Source organism: Furipterus horrens, unplaced genomic scaffold (assembly GCF_987537825.1).
Source record: "Furipterus horrens unplaced genomic scaffold, mFurHor1.1.pri manual_scaffold_17, whole genome shotgun sequence".
NCBI lineage: Eukaryota > Metazoa > Chordata > Mammalia > Chiroptera > Furipteridae > Furipterus > Furipterus horrens.
Genome location: NW_028327187.1, coordinates 9,122,661 through 9,142,603, shown reverse-complemented (window position 1 = coordinate 9,142,603; position 19,943 = coordinate 9,122,661). Strand labels below are relative to the sequence as shown.

Sequence of the window (19,943 nt, the reverse complement as noted above, 5' to 3'; positions counted from 1 at the left end):
CCTTTCACCAGCTGCTTTTCTGGGATATTTTATTATGCAAAATTACATCAAATAACCAAAACCAAAATCATGGACTTGAAGTCCCACTTAATGTGTGTGCTTTATGTAGTGTACTTTAGTGATTGATGTCAAATTGTAAGAGAATGTTTACATTTCTTCTGTAAAATATTTATGTGTGTTACCTATAGACCAGTAAATATAGTTCCATCTGTGATGTCCAGGATTACAAAGCCATTCTACTCCTGAATATAAAGTCAGATAAAACTATCCAATGCACTCTATACAAATTAGTTTCAGATATTTTAACAAATGAAACAAAAAGGAATTTTTATGGAGCTCATTCTTCAGCTGATGCTGCCAACACCTCCAATAAAAATAGAGAGAATGCATGTGAAGATAAGAGAACTATAACTGATGAGACAATAAATTTATCCATTGAATTTTTTAACCAGAACATGTTAGATCAGGAAGTCTAACAAAGGCAAAAAGAAATATAAGAAGGAAGCAAATGATGAATGATATTTATAATACACGACAGCAATAACTATAATGGACCTAAGAAAGTTTCTCAAAAACAAAATATACATACCTAACACTTTCCAGATTGATGTCATGTACAAAGAAGTATGTTAAAAGGACGAATATATGCTAAGAGAAGTTGTATACATTGTTTTCTGGAAAAGGAGTGAACCTATTTTTTTAACATATAGCATATTCTAGATGCGGTTTGCTAATATTTTTTGAGGATTTTAGCATCTATGTTCATCAAGGGTATTGGCCTATAATTTTTTCTTTGTACTGTCTTTATCTGGTTTTGAATTAAGGATAATGCTGGCCTTGTAAAAGGAGCTTGGAAGTCTGTCCTCCTCTTGAATTTTTTGGACTAGTTTGATAAGAATAGGTGTTAATTCTTTCAATGTTCGGTAAAATTCACCCGTGAAGCCATTTGGTTCAGGACTTTTGTTTACTGGGAGATTTTTGATTACTGCTTCAATTTCATTGGTTGTGATTGGTCTTATCTGCGACAGCATGGATGGACCTAGATACTGTTATGCTAAGTAAAATAAACCAGTAATCGTCGTCGTCGTCGTCGGCAGCCGTCCGTCTCGAGAGACGATGGTGTAGCTTCTTAAGAGTCTATCTGCACCGCCGAGAATGGTTGTGCAGTCCGACTCGGGAGTGACACGGTATCTGTCTCCTCCCGTGTTGAATCGACATCTTGCGATGACGCTGGAGTGTCCTCTCCAGTGAAGCTGAAGCTACAGAGCCTGGACAGGGTGATATGGAGGGTCTGCTGTTGCCCATGCAGCAGACCCCCCCTCTCTTCGCAGCTGAAGGGTCCAAGGGAAAGACGGAGTCAATACAGCTTGGCTTCAGGTGCGCCGCAGGAGTTGCGGGTGTTGACTACAACGTCAAACCGCCTTAGGGACTCCGGCTCCGGATTTTCTGTCGGGGTTTACTCCCTTAGCCTTTCCCCTGAAGAGGTATGCCGCAAGGCAGCGGAGGTTTTTTGGAGTCAGAGTTTTCCTTCTCTGATGTGCCCTGACTGGAAGATCGAACCAGCGACACTTAGCTCGCAGGCCGACGCTCAATCCACTGAGCCAAACCAGCCAGGGGAAAATAAACCAGTAATAGATATACAAATATCATATGATCTCACTTATATGTGGAATGTAATGAATAAAATAAACTGACAAAATAGAAACAGAAGAATGGATACCTGGAACAGACTGACAGCTGTTAGAGGGGAGGGGTTTGGGGGGCTGGATAAAAGAAAGTGACGGGAGGAAAGTTCTAGTGGGTGGAAGTACTGGCGGGAGCAGCCGGGCGGCGGGAGGAGCCGTTACTGAAGCTGGAGATTAGTCGCGATCAAGATGACAACCTCCCAAAAGCACCGAGACTTCGTGGCAGAGCCCATGGGGGAAAAGCCAGGGGGGAGCCTGGCTGGAATTGGTGAAGTCCTGGGCAAGAAGCTGGAGGAAAGGGGCTTTGACAAGGCCTACGTGCTCCTTGGCCAGTTTCTGGTGCTAAAGAAAGATGAAGACCTCTTCCGGGAGTGGCTAAAGGACACATGTGGCGCCAATGCCAAGCAGTCCCGGGACTGCTTCGGGTGCCTTCGAGAGTGGTGTGACGCCTTCTTGTGATGGTCTCTGGGGAGCCCCCAGTCCCCAACCCCCGCCTCAAGCGTCCAGAGTTCGCAGCTGAGTGGGGGCTCCTCCCTCGTCCTCTACAAAGGAGACGATTGCTGTCTGCTCACCTCCGACGTCCTCCAGGGTCTTTGTGGGAGTTCTCTCCCGTCACCATTTCAAGTGTTTTGGAATTTTTACTCTTGCATGCATTCCCCTTCTCCTTCCCCTGCCAGTTTTAGGTCAATAATTACCAATTTTTCTGGGTGGATTCCTGGCCCCTTCCCTCACCCCCACCCTCACCTTTGGTCTGTTTTATGCCATTGGGCTTCTCTTTTGGAAGAACAGTCACTGTCCATATAAAGTTTTTTGAATCAATTAAAAAAAAAAAAGGAAGTTACGGGATTAAGCAATATATATATTATATGTATTATCTGTTTCTACATATTATATGTTATATATACACATATGTATGCATATATACATATATTCATGTATATATATACTATTATATATGTATACATATATCTATACAAATATAATATATAATACATAGGTACAGATAACAGTGTGGTTAGAGCCAGAGAGAAAGGGGATGAGGGGTAGGTGGAGGTGGGCAAAGGGGGAGAAAGGAGGATAGAAAGAGATTTGCTTGGGGTGATAGGAACAAGATTCATTGTGAAGATGGTATTTTATTGAGTTGTGCAGTAGAATTCTGCCTGGTTTTCCAAATGTTACCTCAATATATTCAATAAAAAATAAAATAAAACAAAACATAGAGTTTGGCGATTCCAAAAATTCAAGAGGAAAAAAGACTCCCAAGCTCATTTTACAAGATAAGCATTATCCTAATTCCAAAACCAGATAAAGACACTACAAAGAAAGAAAATTATAGGCCAATACCCTGGATGAACACAGATGCAAAATCAGCCACAAAACTTTTGCAAACTAAACTTAGCAATATATTAAAAGAATCATACACTATAGTCAAGTGAGATTTATTTCTGGGATGCAAGGTTTTGTTCAATATCCACAAATCAACTGTGATATACAACAGAAATAAAATGAAGAATAAAAATCATATGATTATGCTAATAGATGAACTAAAAACATTTGACATAATCCAGCACTCCTTTATGATAAAAAAAAAACAAACAAAAAAAAAAACTCAGCCAAGCAAGAATAGAGGGAACATATCTCAACATAATAAGGGCTATATAGGACAAACCCACACCCAACTTCACACTCAATGAGGGAAAAATAAAAACGTTTCTATTAAGATCAGGAGCAAGATGAAGAGGTCCACTTTCACCACTCTTATTCAACATAGTATGGAAAGTTGTAGCCACAGGAATCAGTCAAGAACAAGAAATAAAAGCTTCCAAAGTGGAAAGGAAGAACTAAGACTGTAATAATTTGCAGATGACATGATACTTATATAGAAACCCTAAAAACTCCCCCCAAAAAACTACTAGGACCAATAAATAAATTAAGTAATGTAGCAGGATACAAAATAAATAATCAGAAATTGGTTGCATTTTTATAGAACAAATAATCCAAACATTTATATGAAACCACAAAAGGCCCTGAATAGCCAAAGCAATCTTAAGAAAGAACAAAGTTGGAGATATCACACTGCCTGATATCAAACTATATTATAAGGTGATAGTAATTAAAATAACGTGATAGTGCCATAAAAAGAGTTTAATGGAACAGAATAGAGCACCAAGAAAAAAAATGCCTTTATAGTCCATTAATATTTAACAAATAAAGCAAAAACATACAACAGGGTAAAGATAGTCTATTAAATAAATGGTGCTGGGAAAATGGGTTAGATACTTGTAAAAAAATAAAACTAGAACACCTTGTTACACCATATATATGAATAAACTAAAAATAGATTAAAGACTTTAATGTGAGACTCAAAACCATAAAAATGGTAAAGGAAAACATAGGCAGCAAAGTCTTAGATGTTTATCATAGCAATATTTTTTCTGACTTGTCTCTTCAGAAAAAGGAAACAAACAAACAAAAAAACCCAAATGGGATTATATCAAACTGAAAAGTTTTTGCACAGCCAAGGAAACTATCAACAAAACAAAGAGATAACCTACTAAATTGGAGAACATATTCTCCAATAGTACATCCAAAAAGGGATTAATATAAAAAAAATTTAAATATATCAGACGACACCAAAAACCCCACAATCCAATTAAAAATGGGCAAAGGACTTGAATATACACTTCTCCAAAGAGAACATAGAGATGGCCAATAGACACATGAAAAAATGCTCAATATCACTAAAAACCACAATGCAATATCACCTCACACCTGTAAGAATGGCTAACATCAATAAACCAACAAGCAATAAATGTTGGCAGAGATGTGGAAAAGAGGGAGCTCTAGTCCACTGTTGGTCAAAATGCAGACTGGTGCAGCCACTGTAGAAAAGAATATGGAGGTTCCTCACAAAATTATAAATGGAACTGCCTTGTGACCTAGCAATTCCACTTCTAGGTATTTATTTGAAGAAATCCAAAACAGTAATTCAAAAGAATGTATGCACCCCTATGTTTATTGTAGTATTATTTACAATAGCCAAGATATAGAAGTAACCCAAGTGCCCATCAACAGACAAGTGAATAAAAAATTGTGCTACACATATAAAATTGAATAATGCTGAGCCATAAAAAGAATGAACTCTTACCATTTGCAACAGCATGGGTGGACCTAGAGGGTATTATGCTGAGTGAAATATGTTAGGCAGGGAAAGAAATCTACCATATGATTTTACTTTTATGTGAAATTGCAAAAACAAAATAAACAAACAAAATAGAAACAGACTCATAGATATAGATAACAGACTGGTGGTTGTCAAGGACGAGGGCATTTGGGTGTCTTGGTGAAAAACTTGAAGGAATTATGAACTACAAAATGGTAGTCACAAAAGAGTCACAAGGATGTAAAGTACAGCATGGGGAATATGGTCAATAATATTGAAATAAAAATATGGGGTGGCATATGGGTACTTGAAATATCAGGAAGACCTCTTTGTAAAATATATAATTGTCTCACTACTATAGTGTACACCGGAAATGAATATGGAATAATATTGAATGTAGACTCTAATTGAAAAATAAAAAGAAATTTTAATTGAAAAAATGAACTAATTTAAATAGTTTGCTAGGGTGACATCATCAGAATGATGACTTAGGTTGATCCAAACTTTAGGCCCTCTCACAAAAAGGCCAACTAACAACTATCCATAAACAGGACACCATTAAGAAAATTTTAGAACTTGGCAAAAAACCTGAAGTAACCCATTGCATGACAAAGATCAAGACTGACCACATTACACATTGACCCTCTGCCAGGTAGACACTACAACATACTGACAGGGCCCTCATGAGCCCACAATTTCTCCACTGGGAAATAAAGAACCCAAGCTGGACACCCAGCTTCTCCAATGTTGTGGGTTATTTTCAGGAGGTCCACTCTGGTCTTGACTAATGGAATTTTAGGAGAATCTGTGGGGCTCATCCAATGTGGCCAGATAGTGATGGAGAAGGAGGATGGGGCTTTCGGTAACCAGTGGTCAAATATTGGCAAACCTAGTTCCTACTTGCAGCAGTGCCCAAGTAGAAATTCCTACTAACAGCATTGTTCATTTGCAGAGCCAAGGTGGTATCCCAGTCTTACCAGGGAGCTCAACAGAATGCAGGTTTGCCTGATTCAAGACCCAAAACTAACAATAAGCCTTGAAATACCAGTAGAGAATGGGATTATATATTCAAAATATTGGTGGGGAGGGATCTGTCAACCAAGAATACTACACCTTGATAAAACTGTCCTTCAGAAATAAAAGAAAGATAGACTTTCCCAAACAAACAAAAGCTGAGGGAGTTAATCACCACTAGATCTGCCTTACAAGACATACTAAAAGAGCTCAGAAATAAACCCAGGTCTGTATGGTCAACTAATATTTGACAAAGGGGAAATCAACATAAAATGGAATGAAAAGAGCCTCTTCAACAAATGGTGTTGGGAGAACTGGACAGGGACATGCAAAAAAATGAAACTTGACCACAAACTTATACCCTACACCAGAATAGATTCAAGATGGATCGAAGACTTAAATGTAAGCCATGGCACCAAAAAGGTCCTAGAGGAAAACAGGCAGGAAAATTTCAGATATCCCACACAGCAGTATTTTCACTGATATATCACCTAAGGCAAGGGAAATAAAGGAAATAATAAATGGGATTACATCAAACTCAAGAGTTTCTGCTCAGCAAAAGAAAACATCAGCAAGATGAAAAGGGAACCAACTATATAGGAAAACATATTTGCCAATGATACCTCAGACAAGGGATTGATCTCCAAAAAATATAAAGAACTTACACATCTCAACGCCAAGAAGACAGACAACCCAATTAAAAAATGGGCAAAGTACCTGAATAAACACTTCTCCGAAGAGGACATACAGAGGGTCCATAGGCATTTGAAAGAGTGCTCAGCATCACTAGCCATCAGAGAGATGCAAATAAAAACCATGATGAGATACCACCTCACATCGGTCACAATGTCCATCATTAACAAATCAACAAACAACAAGTGCTGGCGAGGATGTGGAGATACGGGAACCCGACTGCACTGTCGGTGGGAATGCAGACTGGTGCAGCCACTGTGGAAAACAGTATGGAATTTCCTCGAAAAACTAATAATGGAACTGCCTTTTGATCCACCAATTACATTGCTAGGATTAAACCTGAAGAATCTTGAAACACCAATTCAAAAAACCTATGTTACTTACAATAGTCAAGTGCTGGAAACAGCCTAAGTGCCCATCTGTAGATGAGTGGATCAAAAAACAGTGGTACATTTACACAACGGAATACTATGTAGCAGAAAGAAAGAAGGAACTCCTGCCATTTGCGACAACATGAATGAAACTAGAGAGAACTATGCTTAGTGAAATAAGCCAGGCAAAGAAAGAAAAATACCATATGATATCACCTAATACAGGAAACTAATGAACAACACAAACAAATGAGCAAAATTGAACCATAGACACGTAACAAGGAGAAGACTGACAGTTACCAAGGGAAGAGAGGGAGAGAGAGAAGGGAGGTAAGTAGGGGAAGGGCCTAGTCAAGGAACTAGTATAAATGACCCACGGACATGGACAACGGGGTGGGGATCAACTCTGGGAGAAGGAGTGGGCTGGGTGGGGGGGAGCAATGGGGGAAAAAGTGGGACAACTGTAATAGAAAAACAATAAATAAATTAATAAAATAAAATAAAATGAAAAGCTGGAAACAAACAAACAAAAAGAAATACTAAAGGGCATTCTTAAAGTTGAAATAAATGTATGTTACACTAACATAATAGAAAAACATAAAGGTAGTGTAACACTCACTGCCAAATATATAGTCAAAGATGGATTCTGTAATATGGTAATGGTGTGCATAATTTACTTACAACTCTAGTGTACAAAAAAGAGAAATATATTTAAAATAATCATAACTATAATAATATGTTATTCAATTCAAAATATAAAAATATTGAATTGTAACATTAATAACCAAAGGTGTTAGAAGAGGGAGTAAAGGTATAAAGTTTGGAAATACTATTAAAGTTAAGTTGTTATCAGAGTAAGATAAGGTGTTATAATTTCAAGATATTTTATGTGAACCTCATGGTAAACAGAAAGGAAAACCTGTAGCAGTTACACACAAGATCATAACAAAGAAGTCAATGAACAACAATATGTTGGTTACCAGAGGGAAGGCGGGATAGTAGAGGGCAAAAGGGGTCAAATATATGGTGACAAGAAGATTTGACTTTGAATGGTGGGCACACAATGTAATACATAGATCATGTATCATGGGAATGTACACTTGAAACATATAATTTTTAAATGATTTTATTTTTAGGTTTAGAGAGGGGAAGGAAGGGAGAAAGAGAGGGAGGGAAACATCAATATATAAGAAAGAGAAACACGGATTGGTTGCCTCTCACCAATGCTCAACCCACTGAGCCACACCAGCCAGGGTGAAACCTATATCATCTTATTAACCAATGTCACCCCAAGAATTTTAATAAATAAAAAAAAAAAACATACAGTGGAAAGTAGAAAAAATGGTGGGTGATAGAAAGAAAAAAGGAAACATTTGAGTCTCTCTGTATCTAACCTAACCATGCCTGAGAGCTAGAACTACCTCTGACTCCTCAGTTGTATGAATCAATAAATCACCATTTTTTCCTTAAAAAGAAGTCAATGCATACTGATAGAAAAGGTCGTTAAATCACAAAATAAGAAGCAAGACACACTGATTTACAAAACAGCTAGAAAACATTGAACAAGATAGCAATAACAAGGTATTACCTATTAGGAATTACTTTAACAGGAAGCAGATTAAATTCTTCAATTAAAACACACACGATTGCGCCCCCTTGGATGTTGCTGGAGCTGAAGGCATGCAGGGCTGGAGACGTCGTGGACTCGGGAGCCGGTGCAGCGCGGAAGCGGTGAATAACAGCTCTTCAAGTCTGCGATAAAGAAATGGCCTCCAACAAAACTACATTGCAAAAAAATCGGAAACAGAATGGAAAGAGTAAAAAAGTTGAAGAGGCAGAGCCTGAAGAATTTGTAGTGGAAAAAGTATTGGACCGACGTGTAGTGAATGGGAATGTGGAGTATTTCCTGAAGTGGAAGGGATTCACAGATGCTGACAATACCTGGGAACCTGAAGAAAATTTAAATTGTCCAGAGTTAATCGAAGCATTTCTTAATTCTCAAAAAGCTGGTAAAGAAAAAGATGGTACAAAATGAAAGTCTTTATCTGACAGTGAATCTGATGATAGCAAACCAAAGAAGAAAAGAGATGCCGCTGATAAACCAAGACGCTTTGCCAGAGGTCTTGATCCTGAACGAATAATTGGTGCCACAGACAGCAGTGGGGAATTAATGTTTCTCATGAAATGGAAAGATTCAGATGAGGCAGATTTGGTGCTGGCAGAAGAGGCAAATAGGAAGTGTCCTCAAATTGTAATTACTTTTTATGAAGAGAGACTAACTTGGCGTTCTTGTCCAGAAGACGAAGCCCAATAATTCTTTGCATTGCTTTATATATATATATATAAAATTTGGGTCTCGGTTTTTTGATTTAATAGTGTGAAGAAATAACTGCATTCTAATAACAATCATGTTTGTTTTGAAGTAGTACTGGGGGAGTTGTGGGGGGTTGCGTCTGTAGCTTATCTGTAGCACTGGTTACTTTGGAACAAAAGCTTTCTGTAGTTGCTCCCTTGATCAGAAAAGAACATTTGATACCATGGTATATTCTTTCCTCTGCGTTAGAGAACAGCTTTCTAAATGTCGGGGGGGAACCTCCATTGTTGTTACTCAGTCAGAATTTGTGTTTAAGTCGTATATGCCTAAGGATCATTGTGGGTATTTTTGTTTATTTGGTCGGGAGTGGTTGGCATGTATACATATGTAAATGTTTCTGTTTTTTTTTTTTTTTTTCCTTTTTATCCAAAACAAAATGCATTTCACAACCATAGATAAGCTCGTGTTTCTGGGCTGCCATTATTTTCAACAACCTAAGAAATAAATCACGTCAGGTTAAATTGAACTTTTTCCTGAAGCTTTAACCTTTGAAATTAAATAGATAATTTGTAATTAATTGGGCAATTTGAATATCATGTAAGCAGTTTAAATTGGACAGTTTAAGAGCCATATCAGAATCCATGTCCGTATCTACAATTATAAATGCAAGTGTTTTTTTTTTTGTTTGTTTCTGTTTTTGCAATACTCCTGAAAGGAACATTTTATCACTACCAACAATGTCCCGTCCCAAATGAAGAAACTAGGCAAACCCTGGTGTGTTTTAATTAGGCAAGCAAGACTTAAAGGTTTCACCTAGTACGTTGTTCCTTTAAAGTTAAAATCCCTGTGTTATATTGACTGAAAAGTTATGATCATGGAGTGTGTAAAACTTTATTCATGGAAACCTAATCAAGTCATTAGAAACCTTGGCAATTTAGGCCTGCTGGAATAAATGGATGAGCAAACTTCCATAATCCGAAGTCTTGACCTGCATGTTTTTACTCCAGCTCATTCCTTACATGTAGGCTCAGTCTCAGTATTTGGGTTACTGGTTCAGCAGAAGCCAGGAAATACTAACTTTGTAGTAAACCAAATGTTATCCAACTGTATATTGTTTACTTTATTGTAAATACTGGTAAACAGTGGTCAATAAATAGTTTTATATTGCTTTAAAAAAATAAAAGACACACAATTGCTGAATGAATAAAAAAAAACAAGATTCAAGGATATGTTCTGCATAAGAGACTCACTTTAGTTTAAAGACACACAGAAACTGAGAAAGGATGGAAGAAAATATTTCAAGTAAATGGTAACTAAAAATAAAGCAAGGGTAGCTATACTGATATCAAACAAAACAGACTTCAAGATAAAAATGGCAATCCATCAAGAAAATATACTTGTAAATATGTATGCACCTGACATCACCACAAAATTGTATATAAAGCAAATACTAACACAAGTAAATGGTGATACAATAGTAGTTGTGAACTTTAATGCTCCATTTTCAGCTAAGAATATATCATCCAGAAAAAAGAATCAAGACAGAAACAACGTATTTAAACACCGCAGACTGAATAGATCTAACAGACATAAACCCATACAGTACATTCTATCAGACAACAGCAGAACACATATTCCTCCAAAGCATGTATGCACAATTTCTAGGATAAATTATATGTTAGGGCATAAAATGTCTTAGCAAACTCAGGAAGATTGGAATCATATCAAGTATTGTCTCCGGTATAGAACTAGAAATGAATAACAAGAGAAAAACTGAAAATTTATATATGCAAGGAAATTAAACAGCATTGTCCTTAACAAACAGATACAAGAAGACATTTAAAGGAAACATTAAAAAGTATCATGAGAGAAAAAAATATAAAAACACAACATATGGAATTCAGCAAAAGCAGTTCTGAGAAAGAAGTTTATAGTTATAAATGTATAGAACAAAAAAATGATCTCACATAAACAACCTACCTATATCTCAAACAACTAGGAAAAAAAAGAACAAACAAATCAAATTTAGCCAAAGGAATGAAATAGATTAGAATAGAAAAATGTGGAACAGAGTATTGGAAATTATTAACTAAGATTTAGGCTCTTAAAGATAAAAAAAATTGACAACCCTTTAGCTAGACTAAGAAAGAAAAAAAAAAAACCCAAAGCAACAAAATTATAAATGGAAGTAGAATAATTACAAATGAAACCACAAAAATACAAAGGATCATAAGAAGCACTGTGAATAATGATGTTCCAACAAACTGGATAACTTAGAAGAAATGGATTAATTCCTAGGAATATACAACCTACCAAGAACGAATCAGGAGAGATAGAAATATAAGGAGACCAAGAACAAGTAGCAAGATTGGATTAGTAATTGAAAATGTTCAATACATGAAAGCCCAGGACCACGTGGCTTCGCTGTTTAATTTTCCCAAACATTTAAAGAAGAATTAATGCTAATCCTTCTCAAACTCTTCCTAAATATCAAAAAGGAAGGAACTCTCACACTCTTTATGAAGCCAGCATTACAGTGATACCAAAGTCAGAAAATAACTCTAAAAAAGGGCATGCTTTAGCAGCTTATATATTAAAATTAGAATAATACAGAGAGTAACATGCCCCTGTGCAAGGATGACATGCAAATTCGTGGTGTCCCATATTTTTAAAAATAGTATTGAATGTAAACTGTAATTGAAAAAAAACAACACTAAAAGAAAGAAAAGTACAGGCCAATACTTTTGATGAATATAGATGCTAAATGTTTAAATAAAGTGCTAGCATATCCAACTTAGTAGCACATTAAAAGGATCATACACCATGGTCAAGTGGGATTTATCCTTGGGATGCAAGGTTGGTTCAACATACACAGATCAATAAATGTGATACATCCAGTTAAGAGAATGAATGATAAATATTATATAATCATCTTAATAGATGGAGAAAACGCATTTGACAAGATTGAACATGCATTCAGGATAAAAATTCTTAACACATTGTATAGAAGGAACAAATCTCAACATAATAAAAGCCAGATATAATAAGCCCGCAAGCTAGCATCATATTCGATGGTGAAAGGTTAAATGCTTTCCTGAAGCTTAGGAACAAGACCAAGATGCCTACTCTCATCACTCTTTTTTTTTTTTTTCTTTTGGTTTTTCAATTACAGTTGTCCCCTTTTCCCCTAATTTCTCTCCCCCACCCAACCCACCCCCTCCCGCAATCATCACTCTTATTCAACATAGTACTGGAGCAGTAACTCAAGAAACAGAAATAAAAGACATCAGAATTATAAAGGAAGAAGTAAATGGCTTTATTTACAGGAGAAAATTTTATTTAGAGAAAATCCTAAAGACACCAGTAAAAAGATGTTAGATCTGATCAGAGAGTTTAGTAAAGTGGCAGGAAATAAAACCAACATGCAAAAGTCAGTAGTGTTTCTTTCCTTCTCAGTTTTATTGAGATATAATTGACATAAAACACTGTATAATTTTAAGGTATATAGCATATGACCTGACTTACATTTATTATGAAGTGATGGCCACAATAAATTTAGTTAATATTCTTAATTACAAATAGATAGTAAAAAAGAAATGAATAAAATGTTTTTTCCTTATAATGAGAACTTTTAGGATTTACTCTCTCAGCAACTTTCAAATACACTTTGCATCAGTGTTAACTATAGATCTCATGTTGTAAATTACATCATTAGTACTTATTTATCTTATAATTGGAAGTTCATGCCTTTAGACCAACTTCATTTAACCCCTCAACCCAACTACCATATCTGATAACCACAAATATAATGTCCTTTTCTAAGTATTTTTTAAAGATTTCACAATAAGTGAGATCATACAGTATTTGTCTTTATCTGTTTGGTTGACTTATTTCATTTAGCATAATGCCCACAAGGTCCATCCATATTGTCAATAATGGCAAGATTTTCTTCTTTTTGTGGATGGATAATATTTTATTTTGTATACCACATTTTTAACCCTCTTATCCATTGACAGGCACTTAGATTGTTTCCATGTTTTGACTATTGTAAATAAAGCTTCAATAAACATGAGGTGTAGATATTTTTTGAGTTAGTGTTTTCATTTTGTTCAGATATATACCCAGATATGGAATTACTAAATGATATGGTAGTTTCATTAACTTTTTGGGGAATCCCCATACTGTTTTTCATAGTGGCTACACCAATTTATGTTTCCACCAACAGTGCACAAGTGTTATTTTTTCTACATCATCACCAATATTTATCTCTTGCCTTTTTGTAGATAGCCATTCTAACAGGCATGAAGTGATATATCATTGTAGTTTTGATTTATAGTTCCCTCATGATTAGTGATGTTGAACCATGTACTTATTGGTCATTTGTATATTTTCTTTGCAAAAATGCCTTTTCAAGTTCTTTGTTTATTAATTAATTGGATTATTTGGGTTTTTTTGCTATTGAGTTATATGAGTTCTTTATGTACTTTGGATATTACTCCCTTGTCAGATAGATAATTTTCAGATCACTTTAACATTCTGTAGATTACATTTTCAGTTTGTTGATCATTTCTTTTGCTGTGCCCAGCTTTTTAAATTTGATATTTTTTCACTTCTTTATTTTTATTTTTTGTTGCTTGTGCTTTAGTTTGTCATATCTAAAAAAAATCATTGCCAAGTACCATGTTAAGGAACATTTTTCCTATGTATTCTTGTAGGAGTATTGTGGTTTTCAGATCTTAAATGGTCCCACGTTTAAGAATTTAATTCATTTAATGGATAAATTTCTAGGAAAACACAATCTTTCAAAATGGAATCAGGAAGACGCAGAAAACCTGCATAGACCACTAACAGCTAATGGAATTGAATCAGTATAAATAAATAAATAAATAAATAAATAAATAAATAAACCTCCCAGCGAACAAAAGTCATGGACCAAATGGCTTCACAGATGAATTTTACCAAATATTCAAAGAACTAACACTTATCCTTCTCAAACTATTCCAAAAAATTCAAGAGGTGGGAAGACTGCCAAGCTCTTTTTATGAGGACAGTATTATCTTAATCCCAAAAGCAGATAAAGCTACAACAGATAAATAAAATTATAGGTCAAAATCCCTGATGAACATGGATGCTAAAATCCTCAACAAAATATTAGCAAACTAGATTCAGCAATACATTAAAAAGATCATGCACCATGATCAAGTGAGATTTACCCCAGGGATGCAAGGTTGGAATAATATTCACAAATCAATAAGTGTGGCACATCACATAAACAAATTGAAGGATCAAAATCACATGATCATATCAATAAATGCAGAAAAAGCATTTGATAAAATCCAGCACCCACTTATGGTAAAAACTCCCAGCAAAGTGAGAATATAGGGAATGTACTTCAACATAATAAAGGCCATATATGACAAACCCAGAGTCAACATCATACTCAATGGGCAAAAACTACTTGTTCCCCTTATAATCAGGAACAAGACAAGGATCTTTGAATTCATGACTCTTATTCAACATGGTACTGGAAGTCCTAGCCACAGTGACCAGACAAGGGTAAGAAATAAAAGGCATCGAAGTTGGAAAGGAGGAAGTAAAACTGCCATTATTCAAGGATATGATATTGTATTTAGAAAAGCCTATAGGCTCCAACAGAAACCTACTAGACCTAATAAATGGATTCAGCAAAGTAGCAGGATACAAAATTAATAATTAGAAATCAATGGCATTTTTATATACCAATAATGAACTAGCTCTCAGAAAGAGAGACTAAGAAAACAATCCCACTTGCTATTGCAACAAAAATATAAGGTACATTGGAATAAATTTACCCAAAGAGGTAAAAGACTGTACTCAGAAAACCATAGGGCATTGGAGAAAGAAACTGAGGAAGAAAAATATAAATGGAAGCATGTAACGGTGTTCATTGATTGGAAGAATTAACATCATTAAAATGTGGATGCTACCCAAAGCAATCTATAGATCTGGAAACAGCCCAAGTGCCCATCAGTAGATGAGTGGATAAAAAAGCTGTGGTACATTTACAATGGAATACTATGCGGCAGTAAAGAAGAAGGAACTCTTACATTTTGTGACAGCATGGATGGACCTGGAGACTGTTATGCTAAGTGAAGTAAGCCAGTCAGTGAAAAAAAACTGCCATATGATCTCACTTATATGTGGACACTAATGAACAAAATAAACTAACAAGCAAAATAGAACCAGAGGCATAGAAACATGTAACAGAATGACAGCTGTAAGAGAGGTAAGGGAAGGTGGTGACTGGTTGAAAGAAGGTGAAGGGATCAGACAAAAAACCTATATGCATGATCCATGAACATGGACAATGGTGTTGGAATTGTCTGAGGGAGTGTGTGGGGGCTCAGTGGAGGGAGACAAAGGGAGAAAATTGGACAACTGTAATAGTATAAACAATAAAATATTTAAAAATACTTTTACCCATTTAATTTTATTTTTTGTGAGTGATGTAAGATAAGGGTCTAGTTTCCTTCTTTTATATGTGAATATCCAATTTTCCCAACACCATTTATTGAAGAGACTGACTTTTTTTTTCCATTGAGTATTCTTGGCTCCCTTTCAAAATATTAGTTGACCATAAATTCATGGGTTTATTTCTGGGCTCTGAGGTCTGTTTCATCAGTCTACATGCCTGTTTTTAACCCAGTACCATAATGTTTTGTTTACTATAGCTTTATAATATATCTTGAAATCAGGAACTGTGATGCTTCCTGCTTTGTTATTATTTTTCAGGATTACTTTAGTTACTTTGGGGTTCTATATAAATTTTAGAATTGTTTTCTCTGCTTCTGCAAAAAATGCTGTTTTTATATACTAAAAACAAAGTATCTGAAAGATAAATAAATAAAATAATCCCTTTGCAATAGCACCAAAAACAAAAAATATGTAGCAAAGGGGATGAGAAATCTCTACACTGAAAACCATAAGGCACTGATAAAATAAATTGAAGAAAGCAATAGTAAATAGAAAAGTATCCTGTGTTCATGGATTGGAAAAATTATTATTGTTAAAATGTCTATAATAGATTCAATGCCAACCCATTTACAAGTCCCATGGCATTTTAAACAGAATATTAATCATGAAAGTGATGGACTGACACATACTGGAGAGCTGGATAGTGACTCTGGGAATGACAAGACAAATTGTTTTCCTAGTCCCTATAGTCCGATCCAGTCTCCTCAACCTCAGTTCCTTTGTTTTTCCCGGACTATAAATGGAACCAGCAAGAGTCCTAGTGGTAATTGCCAACCTTTCTTTGTCAACATATCTCAAAATTCATCAGTGAATGAGTATTCAATAACTTCATTTGGTTGATACTTAAGACTATTGAGGGCAAAAACATTAAACTTTTTGATTTCTATAGGTATCTTTATACCATTCACCTTTATAAATGCTAACATGTGACTAATGGTCCAATTAGCCTTTTTTTGTAGTGATATTATATTTCACTATAAAAGGTGAATTAGGTGTGACATTCTTATGTACATTGAAAAGAAAGATTGTTTCTATAAAGAATTGGTTTCTGTGGAGGCAAACAATATTCTTTTTCTGAGTGAAATGGTTCTGTAAGTATTGTTTGGATTTGAAAATATTTTGTGGTGGATATAAGCACTGGGTCATAGTTTGTTAACCTCAAGTAACACCTACATTTTATTCTCTTGGATTGTGCTTGTTATTGTGCTGTTTTATGAATCTGTAGAAAAGAGAGCTCTTTATATTGAAATTCAAAAATAAAAATATGCATGGAATGATGGATAGAATATGCATAGAATGTTGCCATTTCACTATGAATAACTACTTCCTGCATATTTAACCATTTTTATTTCTTTGTCTCATTTTTACTTGCATAGAACCAATCATAAGAAAGTAAACTTCAGTTTTAAAATTTGTATGCCTAAAAATATTTACTACTTTTATTTTACCGACTTGTTTGAATAAGTCTTCTTTGTAATATTTAGATCACATTATGGTGGTTGTACAATGTTGTATCAATATAGGACAGTACTCTATTATATATTTATAAATATTATATTAAAATATTGTTTAATGTAGTTAGAAATGGTTGTTAAAGTTCATTGAACTAGTTCGATCTTTGCAGATAACTTGTGTCTGAGCCTTGCTTATTATCATATGATATTTCTAACATAGGAATGTAATTCTAAATTATACTCCATTGCAAAAATAGCAAATATTATAATTTTGATATTTTCCCAGTGTTATTTTTTTACTTTTTAATTTAATTCCTTAATTAAAGGAAAATTTTTAACCAAGGAATATGAAAATAGCATATCATCTTCCCAAATTTTATCTATTGAATGTGATGGAATTAATAATCTTTAATTTTTTAAATTTTTCAATTACCGTTTACATTCAATATTATTTGGTATTATTTTTAGGTGTACAACATAGTGGTTAAACAATCATATACAAAGTGGTACCTTGGATAATTCAAGTAGCCACCTGACACCATACTAAGTTGTTAAACTGTTATTGACTATATTCCTGTGCTGTACTTTACATCCCCATGACAATTTTGTGGCTACCAATTTATTGTTTTTATACTCTTCACTTTTTGCACCCAACCCCCAAACCCCCATCCACTCTGGCAACCAACAGTCTGTTCTCTGTATCTGTGAACCTGTTTTTATTTTGTTTGATATGCTTTTAAAATGCACATCAATGACTGTCATTCTAAAGTAATTTTTAAAATAAAATGGAGTTTCCAAAAAAAATTAAAAATGGAACTGCTTTATCACCCAGTGATAACACTTCTGGGAATATATTCTAAGAATCCCCAAACATCAACCAGAAAGAATATACCCACCCTTATGTTCATAGCAGTATTGCTTACAATAGCCAAGTTCTGAAAATAGCCTAAGTGCCCATCAGTAGACAAGTGGATAAAAAAGTTGTGGTACATTTACACAATGGAATACTATGCAGCAGTAAAAAAGGGAACTCTCACCCTTTGCAAGAGCATGGCTGGACCTGGAGATTATTACGCTAAATGAAATAAGCCAGTCAGACAAAGACAAATACTGTATGATCTCACTTATATGTGGAATCTAATGAACAAAATAAACTGACAAACAAAATAAAACCACAGGCATGAACTACCTGGAATAGGCTGATGAGCCTCACAGAGGAGACAATGTGAGGACTAGAACATATATGCATATATGTATAGCCTATGGACAAAGACAACAGTGTGGGGAAGGCCAAGAAGGCCCCGGGAGACTGAGTGGAGGGGGGCAAAGTATGGGAAAATGGGGGACAGCTATAATAGTGCCAACAATAAATAAATAAATAGAATAAATCAAGTTTTGTTTTTTATTTTAATATGTGTCATAGCAGTATTTTCTAATTTGAGTTTCTTTAACAGTTATAAACAATGGAATATATCCTCTCTGTAATGTCTAAAAATATAAAAATTGTGATCTTATGCAGGTATTAATTTTTAAATAAAGCAAACATGATTTTAAAATATGAATACTTCCAACAACTTTTAATTTATATTTTGTTTTGGTCATACTTTGTGTATATTTATCACCTATAAGTTATTTGTCAGGGAATATATTCAATATGAATATTATTTCAAATTTGTATGGGAAAATTGTAGTTAAACATCTCATTGTCAGCAGTGTAAAAGAAGCACAATTATATAATTTCATCTTGTTTATAGTCTTTAAATTATTACATTCGTAACCTTTAAAAAACAGAACAGGGAACATCCTAGATTTTGCCAGAGAGGAGTCCCAAATGACAGAGATGTAGGAGCAAAGGCACAGCTTGTATCAGATGCCCATATTTTATCTACTCAGTTTTTCTTTCCCTCAAAGGCTCTGGTTCACACTGTTACCCCTTGTAAGGGAACAGTCTTCCTGATATAATTAGAACAAAAAATTTCCACGTTTGGACAAAGAGGAGCCAGGAGGGAAGGGCCTTCAAGAGCCAAGGAGTGGCTGCCCACAGCTCGCCCCTCAGAATCACATCTTCCTTAGTGCCCCACCAGTCTTCAGACTCCGGCTCGAGAAGGTATGTAAACTATATTTGAGATTTCATTTGCCACAAACAATAAAAGAAAACAAACAGATAAACAAACCCAGAGATTTAAACAAGGAAGGGGTTTATTTTCTGAAATGACAAGAAATCAAGAGTTAGAGTTCACGACACATTGGATATCTACGCCACTGTGCCTTTGTGCTATTCCATTCTTGCTTGTGGTATCATCTTCAAAGTAAAGGAGTCTATCTACAAGAGAGATAGTTCCATCATGCATCATGACTGCATTGAGAGAAGAAAGGACAGGAAAAGGCAAAAATTATGTGTCCACTGTGTCTACCCACTGCAGAACTAAGTCATTTCTCTACCTCTCTGAGAGACAAAGGAAGCTGAGAGATGTTGTTTTGTTTTGTTCTCAAGCTAGACTCACTTCTCACCAAATCAGTTCTGTTAAGGAGAGGAGAGTTGATATGATATTGGGTAAGTCCAAACAGTGTCTGCCACACACTTTCTGTTTCTTTGCAGCACAAATGAAAGTGGCTGCTGTCACACACACACACACACACACACACACACACACACACACACACACACACACACACAGTAGCTACTAAACAAGAGAGAAAAGGCATAACAGATGATGAAAAAAGAAAAGCTCAGTA

At 35.2% G+C, this 19,943-nt stretch overlaps 1 protein-coding gene and 3 pseudogenes across 1 annotated transcript; all 4 read left to right on the top strand.

Moving 5' to 3' along the window:
* LOC149990462 (polycomb complex protein BMI-1 pseudogene) overlaps positions 1-720 on the top strand; it is a 55,036-nt pseudogene extending 54,316 nt beyond the window's left edge.
* Positions 721-1,789: 1,069 nt separating this feature from the next.
* LOC149990461 (barrier-to-autointegration factor pseudogene) lies at positions 1,790-2,166 on the top strand (annotated as a pseudogene).
* Positions 2,167-8,691: 6,525 nt separating this feature from the next.
* Positions 8,692-9,078, top strand: LOC149990460 (chromobox protein homolog 3-like). Its single transcript, XM_090263920.1, has 2 exons — positions 8,692-8,854; positions 8,928-9,078. Exons 1-2 carry the CDS (start codon positions 8,692-8,694, stop codon positions 9,065-9,067), a joined length of 303 nt encoding a protein of 100 aa, XP_090120046.1. The 3' UTR covers positions 9,068-9,078.
* Positions 9,079-11,813: 2,735 nt separating this feature from the next.
* Positions 11,814-11,910, top strand: LOC149990459 (U6 spliceosomal RNA; annotated as a pseudogene).
* The last annotated feature ends 8,033 nt before the right edge of the window (positions 11,911-19,943 follow it).

Coding starts and splice junctions, on each gene's coding strand:
- LOC149990460 (XM_090263920.1), top strand. CDS start 8,692: ATGGCCTCCAACAAAACTACATTGCAAAAAAATCGGAAACAGAATGGA. Junction 8,855..8,927: donor GAAGTGGAAGGGATTCACAG/ATGCTGACAATA, acceptor TCTTAATTCTCA/AAAAGCTGGTAAAGAAAAAG.